Source organism: Convolutriloba macropyga, chromosome 9 (assembly GCF_964194025.1).
Source record: "Convolutriloba macropyga chromosome 9, txConMacr16.3, whole genome shotgun sequence".
Lineage (NCBI taxonomy): Eukaryota > Metazoa > Xenacoelomorpha > Acoela > Convolutidae > Convolutriloba > Convolutriloba macropyga.
Window position 1 is genome coordinate 60367004 of NC_134476.1, and position 12314 is coordinate 60379317.

The 12314-nt window shown below is 35.4% G+C and overlaps 1 protein-coding gene and 1 long non-coding RNA gene across 6 annotated transcripts in view; one reads left to right on the forward strand and one right to left on the reverse strand.

The window, feature by feature from the left end:
* LOC142345904 (uncharacterized) overlaps positions 1-12314 on the reverse strand; it is a 106666-nt gene that overhangs the window by 52826 nt on the left and 41526 nt on the right. For 2 of the 5 annotated variants that reach the window (XM_075398350.1, XM_075398349.1), the window contains exons 4-5: positions 9654-9668; positions 6425-6532 (exon numbers count right to left, since the gene is read on the reverse strand). In XM_075398350.1, coding sequence (XP_075254465.1) covers positions 6425-6532; positions 9654-9668 — 123 coding nt within the window. Of the gene's footprint in view, positions 1-6424; positions 6533-9494; positions 9620-9653; positions 9700-12314 lie in introns of those variants that run through there. The other 3 variants (XM_075398353.1, XM_075398354.1, XM_075398351.1) reach the window with 3 other exon arrangements.
* Positions 9029-9800, forward strand: LOC142345905 (uncharacterized). The gene is made up of 2 exons (XR_012759363.1): positions 9029-9311; positions 9503-9800. It is a non-coding gene; the product is annotated as an uncharacterized LOC142345905 (long non-coding RNA).

Sequence of the window (12314 nt, forward strand, 5' to 3'; positions counted from 1 at the left end):
GAGATAAGACTAAAACTTATCATACAATTGACCTAAAAGCCGACGCAAAAGAGTAAATGACGCCCAGAGCACGTGGTTCCAAGAATCATTGATGGAAACGAGGAATTACAAACATAACTAGCGAGCGAGAAGGGGGCGAGGGAAGGGGAGGATCAGAAAAAGGGGGAATAGGGGGCTTAACAGAGGGTGAGGGAAGGAGCAGAATGGGGAGAGGGTGCGAGCTGAGTGGTGGCCTCAAGGAGTAATGATCGTGAAGGGTTAAGTGTGGATTGAGGTGTGCATGAGGAGGGTCGAAACAGACAAAAGTAATCTTCCCTCACAACAGGGTTTTAATCAACACCTGTTGCGATAATAGCAGTTAAATAAAGTGCCAGTGTAGTAACTTTTAATGCCCGATTGACACTGGAAAAACACTTCAGCATTAGACTACGAGTTTATCACACTCTTTTATAGCCACTGTTACTAAGTAAACAGTGGCGATAAAAAGAGCGGTGATAAACTCGTAGTCTAATGATGGAGACAGTTTGATAAACTTGTAGTCTAAAAAACTTGTGTTGCGTGTGTGTGTGGTGTGTATGTTGTGTCGATGCGGTGTGTGTAGTGTGAGTGTGCGGTGTGTGTGAGTGGTGTGTGTGTGGTGAGTGTCTGGTGTGTGTGTGGTTTGTATGTGGTGTGTATGTGATGTGTGTGTGGTATGGATGTGGTGTGTGCGTGTGGTGTGTTGGTTGTGTGTGGTGTGGTGTGTGTATTTGTGTGCGTGTGTGTGTGTGCGTGCCTGCGCGCGCGCGTGTGTGTGTGTGAGGGGGGTGTGTCGTGTGTGTAACGTATGAGTGTGTGTGTGGTGAGCGTGTAGTGTGTTATGTGTGGTGTGTGTGTTGTGTTTGTGCGTGTGTGTGTGTATGCGTGCGTGTGTGTGCGCGCGTGTGTGTGTGTATCTCTGTATGTATGCGTGTGTGTGTATGTGTGCGCGTGTGTGCGTGCGTGTGTGTAAGTGTGTATCTGTGTGTATATATCTGTGTGGGAGGGGGGCTCTTGAGGACAAAACGAAGAACAGATCCGATGAAATATCAGTTGCCTTTGAAAATGTAATTGTCCACAAAAAATAAAAAGTAAAAACCAATAAAACTGTGTTCAATTTTGAAATGATCGCAACAGGTGTTGATTAAAAAAATTACCATACGGTTGTTATCGCCCTCGAAGTTATCATAACACCTCGGCTTCGCCTCGGAGTTTGATAACTTCTCGGTGGCGATAAACTCCAGAAATATGACAAATCATTCAAAAAACTGAGAAGTGGAAAAATTAAAGACAAATTCTGAATGTGACCGGAAAAATGTTCAAAACCATTTTTTGTCTCTGGGGCTTTGTCAAGCAGAACAATCTGCGAGACTTAAAAAACTTTCGTGGGCCAAATTTAGATGACAAAATATATCAAAAAAATTAAAAACAACCAAAAATATAAAAATTTTGCTAAAATTCGTAATACTATTATCTTCAGAACCCTTTCATTGTCTCCAGAGACTAACCAGTATCCCTATTTTAAGCATTAAATAGTTTCATTGAGTTACAAAGATCTATAAATTAGGAACAAAGAAGTTTCCAGAAAATTTAAAAAAAGTCCAAACTTTATCAAAAAAATTGCTATAACTCTTGCTATTAAAATAATGATTCCCATTTCATTACCTCTAGCAACTACGCAGTACTTTATTATCAAACCCTGGATGAGGTTTCTGGGCCCCTGATGCAGGAAAAACTCAAAAAAATTCAAAATTTTCAGAAAAAAGACCTGAAAAAATTGTAACTTCTATGAAAAACCTGCTAAAATTTGTAATAAAAAATTGAAAACCATTTTATTGCCACTAGAAATTATGCAGTAACACAATTGCAAACACTATAGGAGGTTCCCTGGTCAGTGTGGAAAAAATTCTAAGTTTTCAGAATTAAAATTAAAGTTTTTTTTAAAATTGCAAAAAGACGTTTTAACACTAAAAATTATGGAGTAACCTATTATCAAAACCTAGAGAAGACTTCTTGACCGTTGAGGTTAGAGAAACCTAAAAAGTGACAAAATTTTCAAAATTTAAAAAAAAATTCCATTGAAAACCATTCCATTGCCCCTAGCAGCCATGCAGCAACATACAATCAAAACATATAGAAATCACCTGGTCGCTGAGGCATAAGAAACTGAACATAAGACAAATGCTGTAGAAACATGGAAAAATTTTTAAAATTGCAAAATTTGTGACATGAAAATGTTGAAAGGACAAGAAAATTTTTTTAATAACCTATCACCAAACACTAGATCAGATTTCTGGGCACTTCAAAAACGGCAAACAATTTTAAACATAACCGGCAGATTGCCGGAAAATAGCCGCGATAGACGCTTGTGGCCTTCCACGAATTGAAACAACTAAAGAAACAAGATAGGCGGATTGACCAAAAGACCTTTAGTAGACAACCAGATTTTTTGGGTTAGATACGTACTGTCAATTTTATGATGCACATATGGTCTAACATAGCTGGCAGATTGCCAGAAAACAGCCCCAATAGCTTCGTAAATCTGCAGTCTCAAAAAGATAAAAGCAGAAACAGACAAAAAAAACTAAGTGCTGAGATGTTATATTTTGGTTAAGAATCTGTTTAATTTATTGCCGCTTCTGATATCTGCTCTCAAATAAAATTCATTTAGATTGACACACACTCACTTGACCTTATCTCCTTGAATTGAGGTAAACAAAAGTCAATTTCAAAGTGAGGAAGTCATTTTTGAGAGTGAGGTAAGTCACGTGTGACCGAAAATTTAATCACGCGAATGAACAAAATAACTCGCTCCACTAAGAGCGAAAAATGACGTTACGCACGCAATTCAGTTGAAATTGCATGAAAGAATGAACGAAAAGCAGATTATGACGTCATATGGTCGTAACAAAAATCATGACGAAATAAAAAACATAGCAGGACAAGTCCTGACGTACAGTTCAAAGAATTTTCATTGACTACACAGAAAAATTAGACCTAGAAAGGACTATCAGTGAATTGAGAAAACCATTTTAAAAAAATCAGAACAAAAAAAGTAAGAAAAAAACAGAAAATTGACCTAAAAGCAAAAATGACGTAACGAACACAAACTTTAACTGCAAAGCAGTAAAAGTCACGGAAGTCAATCATTGAAAAAGTCAATTCCAAGAAGTCAGGCCGTAGGAATCATTAATGGAGACAACGAATTAAAGAAAAACCACTATGTCCCCAATAATAGCCGCTATCACTTCGCGGCTCTTAAACAGTAAAGATGTGTGTCATTACTGAGACTAAGTCAGATGACTAAAATAACAACAAAAATAGGCAGAACTCGAGAATTCAGGAACAAATTAACGCCAACACAGCTTTGAAGCCAAAATAAACCAGAAGTTTCTCGCTGAGTTTATGATGTATGTCCACTGGCCTTCATTTGCCCTTAAATTTCATTTGTCATTAACTGAGTATTGACTAAAATTTTTGTTCGGCAATTAACATAAACCGAAAAAAACATCAATTTGATTAGCAAAAAACCGTTATCAACAGAAAGCATTAGATAGTTTCTTTAACAGTTCTTTAATAGCCAATAACAAATATCATTAATTAGACTGAATCATATGACTAAAAACACAAACTGGCAAAACTCATGAATTCATTTAAGATTTACTAAAGCAAAATATTCATTAATTGCGCCTCATTTGTATGGGGGGTATAATTGGGACAAAAAGAATCATAAAAATATTTTAAAAGATGCCACAGCAAAAACGCAATCCGACTCCTTTTTCCTTGCAAAAAATTATGGCTGACAAAACTATCTCGGCTAATGCTGCTCGGCTGTTCAAAAACTATTCCAAATAATAGCATAATAGATACTTTGGCAAACAAAAATATTCAAATATAAACGACGGAATTTAGAGGCAAAGTAAAAACAGCCGAACATGTACAAAGGAACCGAAAATAAAAACAGTCTTCATCTGAGTAAACGAGTATCCTATCAGTTTTTATGTCTACAATACCGGTCAATGTGGACAAAGTGGGCTAAAGAAACATATTTAGTGACATTTGTCATGAAAAACATAAAAATTCTGAACTTTCAAAAAATTTCGCCAAAAGAGTTGGTTCAAGCAATTCCAAAACTTTCGTTTATTTTTAACGTAAAACCAACGAGAATTTCCTTAACAATTTTACCACATTTTTAAAGTAAACTTTCAGCAAAGATTGTGAAAAGTGTGAACAAAACAAGCGGAAATGAGCCTTGCGTACACAAAAAATAAAACCTCCGTAATCCTTTAAAAACCACGAGATTAAAAAAAATAATATTCTACGCTTGACAAGCTTTCTAATAATAGCACACACAATTCTGTACGAAGAAATAATCGATCGGCGAAAATTGATGGAACAAAAAGCCCAGTTGAGCATTTAGTTCCTCCTCCACTAAAAGGGGTCGGAACAAAAAGTAAATATAATACTTGTGAGACTTAATGGCGAAATTATAGAATGTGGAGTTTAGGGCAACAAAAAGGCATCACAAAAAAGTGAAACTTGCATTATGTACCATTGGAGTCACAGTAAAATTACGTAGAAATCCTCCTGTGAGAAATTTAAAAAATGGAATTCGAAGATTCAAAACTTGCAAATATTTTCCAAAACATCAATATATCGTTAAATTGGAAACCAATGAGGAACAGACTCTCAATGAATGAGGTTCATAAATTTATCAGCACTGACGGGGCACAGGAAGCCTTATTCAAGTAAACCAAACAAAAACACACAAAAAACTTGGAAAAATTGGACGACAGCCACTAAAATGGGATTAAAATTAATATGGGTAAAATTTAATAAAAACAAAAACAACTAACATACAAAACAGTTAACTCAATACAAGAATTATCAAAGGCATATAGTCATATACACTGAAACTAAAACAGACCACCAAAAGCGAAAAAAAAATAATTAAAAAAAACGAAATTGAGAAACATAAATAACTTTTCCACTCGAAAATCTACAAAAGACAAATAACAAAAATATTGAACAAAATCGACAAAAAAACGATTAAAAACTGTTATCTACATGCACCATTCTCTCAAAAAAACTTTGCTAAGTAGAAAAGTCGTTTACTCTACGAAACAAAAGAACAAAAAATTCCTTCCTTGGTAAATCACATGGAAATTTTACTTACTTTCACTTCAGTCAAAACACCGCCTGAACAAATAGTACTTTCGGTAACAAAAACAGGAGAACAATTCCTGAAATACAACTGAAAGAATTTTCATGGACTAACCATAGCCCAACTAGCGTTGGACAAATTGCTCTCAAACGACTGGCAGGCCAAACATTTTTAGAGATGGCATAGGCTAAGGAAACTTAAATGGTGCAAAAAATTCTGACGGGGGGGCTCAAAGCTTCAACCTCTAGGATGAGAATAAGGGACATTTTCCACTGCACCACAAAGGCTATGTGCAGTAACTCAAATCACTCGAAAAATCAAGCTTCAAAAAGTTACTCGATAAGTGAAACCAAAAGAATGTTCTTGATTAAAACGGTCAAGAGAAAAAAAGACACACACGTTCACGATAATTCTTCAAACTTCGTTCGAGAGCAAATAAACAAAAATCTAGACCTCAAAAGAATGGACTGCAAATGGATCGAAAAATTAATTTAGAAAAACATCCAATCAAACAATTTGAAAAAAAAAACAGTAAAAATAAAAGTCAAATCACCGCATGTAAACAAAACCACAAGAGACAGCAGACTTTTGTTCAAACACCGTTTCTCACACCACACTACTTTGAATTTAGAGTGAAAATTTTTTACGCCGCAAACTCACTGGCCCTTTTCACTCTACTTCCTGTTTCGGCATGACCAAAATCATCACTTCAGTTTGACTTCAAAAAGAGTGAAAATGTGTCAACAGATCTTTAAAAAGACAGTGCCCCAATACAATTCAAATTTTTTGCATGATAAAAACCTCAAGAAAACCAATACTCCTCTTCGCGTCGTAAAAACCAGGGACATTGCTCAGCTTACAGCTATCTTTCAGAAACCGTTCTCTGTTACTTCAGAGTTGGAGCAAAAAGTGCGTTATCGCACTTTTAGAGCTATGAAAATTAAGTATTTCAAATTCATGCGGATAGGGCTCATCATTTCTCCGCAGAACAGATACAGACATTTGACCAGCCATTAGCTTCTTGTATAGACAGATATAAACCAATTTCTCATCATAATACATCATGGTGCAGTTGATTTTTTTTATTGAGGAGACAAACTTTGAGGACTTAAGGCAAGAAATATGCAAGTGTTAGAGGACTACAATATGTGTTATACTTACAGGTTTAATGTCCTTTCGTGGCCTTATTCATTGTAATCTAAAGGATGTTTGGGTACCTGTGATGTGATGTGATTATCTGACCTGATGATTCCATGTATCGTCATGGATCTCCAGTGGAGGAGACAAGCCACGTAGAGAATATCTTGATTCTTGTCATCGTTCTCAAAGTAGAAGAACTCCAGTTGAGTGCTGAAACAAAAACCTCCACTAACATCTACATGTCAACATCCACATTCGAAACAACAACTACAAACATGCACAATCACTTGATAGCCGACATTATACCATAGCACCGAGTTATAAATCAATTGAGAAGTTCTTACAGAAAACAAATTGATCAATTAAATTGATGCGCAAACGTTTTTTAGCTGTCAATTATGGGGTAAGCAGCATACTTATCTCTTCTCAATTGTTCGGCAGACGATCTTTGCATAAGAAACGTGTATATTACTCAATTTAAAAAAACATTTACTATGTTGATTCTGACAGTTTTATTAATCATTCCCAATGTCCATGGATCTCTCATTAATTATCAAACATAGCCGGCAGATTGCCGGAAAATAGCCGCGATAGACACTTGTGGCCTTCCACGAATTGAAACAACTAAAGAAACAAGATAGATAGATCGACTAAAAGTCCTTTAGTAGACCACTAGATTTTTTGGGTTAGATACGCACTGTCATTTTTATGATACACATACGCTCTATAATGAAAAAACCCTAATACAGCTTTTTCAAACCTAATATTCGAAATCAAAAACTCAAGACTCTAATACTCAAGAATAAAGGCATATACGTTTGGCACTTCTTAGATGCACACTGTTGATCTTTAACTAGCAAACTTTCACAAAATTTAAAGTTCATCGAGTGATCTCAGAAGTCATTTTTTGAGTGAGGTAAGACACGCAACCTAAAAGCAGAACAAATGACGTCAAGCACACACATTTTGACTGCCAAGCAGTAGAAGTCACTGATATTGAAAAAGTCAATTCGGAGAAGTCAGGTCGCAAGAAACATCGATGGAGACGACGAATTATTAAAAACAAAAAAACTAGAGCTGGAACGGACTATGAGTGATTTGTGAAACCATTTCAAAAAATCAGATCGAAAAATAAAAACATAGCTGGCAGATTGCCAGAAAATAGCCGCAATAGATTCGTAGATCGGTAGTCTAAAAAAAACAGTAAAAGATAGACCAAAAAAATTTGTCTTTTCATTGAAGGCTGATCTGGTATATTTTGATTTAAAATCTGTATAAGTTATCGCTGCCTCTATTAGCTGATCTCAAATAACCTTCATTTAGTGTGACACACACCCATTTGACCTTATCTCTTCGAATTAAAGTAAATAAAAGTCAATTTCAAAGTGAGGAAGTCATTTTTGAGAGTGAGGTAAGTCAAGTCTTACCAAAATTTTAATCACGCAAAAGAACAAAAAACTCGCTCCACTAAGAGCGTAAAATGACGTCACGCATGCAATTCAGTTGAAATTGCATGAACGAATGAACAAAAAGTGGCTGTGACGTCATATGGTCGTAACAAAAATCATGACGACGAAATAAAAAACATAGCAGGACAAGTCCTGACGTACAATTCAAAGAATTTTCATTGACTAAACAGAAAAACTAGACCTAGAATGGACTATGAGTGAATTCAGAAAACCATTTTAAAAACATCAGAAAAAAAATAAGAAAAAAACAGAAAATCAATATCAAAATGCCGCATGTGAACAAAAAAACTCCTAGCGAGAAATGAAAATTTAATTCAAACAAAAAACTAGGCCTAGAATGAGCTGTGAATGGATTGGAAAAACCAGTTAGAAAAAAATCCGATCCAAAAAATTGAAAAAACAGTAAAAATCATAGTGAAATTGCCGCATGTGAACAAAAAACCACTACCGAGAAACCGAATTTTCGTTCAAACACCATTTTCTCACTCTACTTTAAAATTAGAGCGAAAAAATTCATGCCGCAAAACCACTCGCTTTTTCGCTCCATTTCCTGTTTCGGCGTGACCAAAATCACTACTCCAATTTGAATTCAAAAATCATGAAAATGTGTGAACAGATCTTTAAAAAAAAGACAGCGCCCCAATACAATTCAAATTCTTTGAATTGTAAAAAACCAAGAGAAGGCCAATAATAGCCCCAGCTATCGCTGTGCGGCTATTAAAAAACGAGAAAATAAATGTCAAAATGCCGCATGTGAACAAAAAACCAATGAACAAAACCAGCGAGAAATGAAAATTTGGTTCTAACAAAAAGTAGGCCTAGAATGAACTATGAATGGATTTGGACAACCATTTAGAAAAAATATGATCCAAAAAAACAAGATTGGCAGATTGACCAAAAGTCCTTTAGTAGACCACTAGATTTTTTGGGTTAGATACGTACTGTCATTTTTATGATACACATACGGTCTATAAGGAAAAAGCCCTAAAAGAGCTTTTTCAAAATTGATTTTCGAAATCAATAACTCACGACTAATATTCAAGACTTATGGCATATAAGTTTGGCCCTACTTAGATGCACACTATTGATCTTTAACTAGAAAATGTTCATAAAATAAAGTTCTATAAGTGAGTTTAGAAGTCATTTTTTTGAGTGATGTAAACCATGCAATCGACCTAAAAGCAGAAATGACGTCACGCAGACAAATTTTAACTGCAAAGCAGAAGTCACTGAAGTCATTGAAAAAGTCAGGGTAAGACGAAACAAAAACCTGTTAGACGAAGTCAGAAATTAGAAGCGCAATAATAGCAGCCTGGAATTGCTGACGCGGCTATTAATAACCCGATACATAAGAATTACAAAACGGAAGTCACGACACATCACACAAAATCCAGCCATCTTAACAGTTCAATCTATGTATTAATGTCACAACAGTTGCTTGCTTAAAACCATCAGTCAATTCTCATGCAAAATTACCCTACACCATAACCATAACCAAATATTGGAGAAAGTTGTTGCAGGTAAATATTTTAAGAACTTTGCACGGTAAACAACACATCAAGTGACACAAATTTCATAAACCATTTCATTTTCACAGTGAATAAAAGTTTTTAAATAACCTCGTGTGAACAAATTAATGCCCCTCTTTTTTGAACTAATAAACCCTACAAGGGGCATGACCATCAATTACAATTAAAATATACCTTTATAGGTGTAAGAATGTCTACCGTGTTCCTCTTCTACCGGTGTTATATTCTCTCGGGGAAGGAAACATTTCCGAATATCTGTGTACACACCCCCAACTGGACGGACAAACATGCATTTCAGTGTGGGTAGCTGTGGTTGTAGTATTGCTGACTTACCTTGTTGCCCATACACTGTACATGGGAGAGGCAGCGCGAACCAAAACTAAATCAGTTAACCAAACTAACTAATAAGCTGTAGTTCTATTCTTGATTCCATCCATTAAAATTCATATGGTTCATATTGAAAAAAGTATTTTATATATATACTTTGCCTCTTAATCCCCAGGAGGAATGTCGTGGGAAAGACCGTGGTGGGATAAAACTAGAGTGAAAAAATTTCACACTGCAAAACCACTCGCTTTCTTGCTCCCCTACCTGTTTCGGCGTGACCAAAATCACTATTGAAAATATAGCAGGACAAGTCCTGATTTACAATTCAAAGTAACTAATGGAAGCCTTGAAAGCTTCTCAATTGACTAACAGAAGCAAAAAAATCAAAACAGAATGGTTGCTACGGTGAGGGGATCCGATAATTGTTCAAAAAATCCAAGAAAAAAAACACAATTAGGCGTTTCATAGATCTTTTTGGACACAAACGACAAGAAGAAGCAAAAACCAAGAAGCAAATCGTCCTCAGACACATTTATGTTGTTAAAAGAGATTTAAGAACGTCAGCAGCAAGATAGGCTACTCATTAACCTGCAGTTTTCAGTAAAACACGATGAAAAAATGCAGTTAAAAAACAAAAAAAGTTGACATCAAAAATTGAAACTAAATAATAGACATCCATTTCAAAGACATCCATTTCATCAATTAAAGAAAACCAGAAACTTCAGACCAATGGCAAATTTGTTGGCAAAAATCACAATTAGGGCTATGAACGAGCCAAACAGCCCCATTAAAAATTAATTGACCCATTAGACTTGAAGAAGTTGAAAAAGAAAGCAAAAAAAAACAAAAATCTGATGTAGCAAAAACTGAAAAGTCGCTAAAATTTATTAAGTTAAAATCCTCAAAAACTTATCTGTCACTAAAAGTTATAATTTAAGCCTCAAAACATTTCCATTGGTCACTAAAAAAATAAAAAGAAAACTTCTGAAAAAGTTGAAAAATTAGCAAAACTAATTAGAGACGCAAAAACTAAAGATATCCAGATCGTCAAAATCAAATCTGTGTTGTTGAAAAGATTCCATAAAGATTCATAAACAGCAAAAACTGACATTTTCACCTTGCATCTAGGCCTTAAAGCAGTTTCTGCACATTAGGCATCTCAAAAGCTTCTAAAGCCAGCTGAGCACCTATTGCAACTCAAGGCCCGCAGAGTTTTACCCGTTGATCCCGTTTCAAAAGCTCAGTCAGGGAAAAAGGTGTGAAAACATCTTACAAAAACATAAACCGACTAATGTCGAAAGAATTGCTCTCGAACTACAGGCGAGGCAATTTAATTCAATGGCTGTAGCTTAGATAAATTTTTCTTTATGGATGCAAAAAAGTTAACCACTCCAATATTCGTCCCATGGGCCTCCCGATCCCTCACCTGAAGCCCTGCCCACTCGGCTGTCAGACCCCTCTTGTTTCTATGCGTCGGAGTCAGCAAAAATGAAGAAACAAAGCGTGAAAGTCGTTTGAGAAGTCAATGAATGTTCCAGAAAAGCGCAACAACGGTCAAGCAAAAAATTTGCATAAAAAAGACCAACACGCTTACAATAACTGCTACAAACTTCGTTCGAGAGCAATTAAAAAACATAGCTTTTAAGTCCAGTGATGCAATCCAAAGAACATAATGCAACTAAAAGCTACTGTATCTGACGGGACCAGCAGACCAGTTGAGCATTGCCAGAAAAACATAAAAGTAGTTTCTCAAATTCAGAGGAATGATAGCTTTAAAAGTGTATACTTTGAGGATCAGCGTGTTGAAAGCCAAGTTGATGAAATCAAAGATCCACTAGAGCTTCTAGCATGAAAATTTTCAACGCCAAAACTGTTATGTTAAATTTCATGCATCAACAGAGCACTATTTTCAAAACAATATCTATTAAGCTCACAAAATTAAGTGACAAAACATTCCCTAAATTTAAAAAATGAAAAATTGTTAAAAAAGACTATCCTAAATTTGGTTAAATTTTTAGACATATATCGTTAAAACCACTTTTTTATGCTAAAATCAGTACAGAATTTATGCTACTTGCAAGCTAGCAGAGATCTTGCTGCGCAAAAGACGCAAGCATGAGCTAGAACGACAAAAAAAACTTTGAAAACATTAGCGAACACTCCATAAAATTGCTCAAGCTCTTAACGCTAATGTCGACAAAACCAAAAACTAAACTACTATTACATTATTGGCATTAACAAAAGCAAAAACTTTTTATAAGCTTCACCGTCCCTACAGATGAATGAAAGGTTAAAAAAACCTTTCCAAAACAATAAAAACCTCTCCAAAACAACTAAAAATCAAACTTCATTGAGTTTACAAAAGTTAAACCGACCCGTTAGATTACCTGAAAAATATCCGCCGTTGATTCCAATAAGCATGATTGGGATTGAAAGAACAGAAGATATTGAACAAAAAGAATTTTGTACAAAAACATTTTTTAAGTCCAATTTATTTTGATGGCATTTCGTAGTTGAACATACTTCTGTTTCTTAGAGAGAGGCTACAGGGGCTACTATCAATACCAATAAGCATTAAAAGTGGTTACTAAGACTTATAGGAACGACGTCCAAATAGCGGGCATCTAAAATTGGGCAAAATGTTGAAAAAGCGCCAAAATGAGGTAA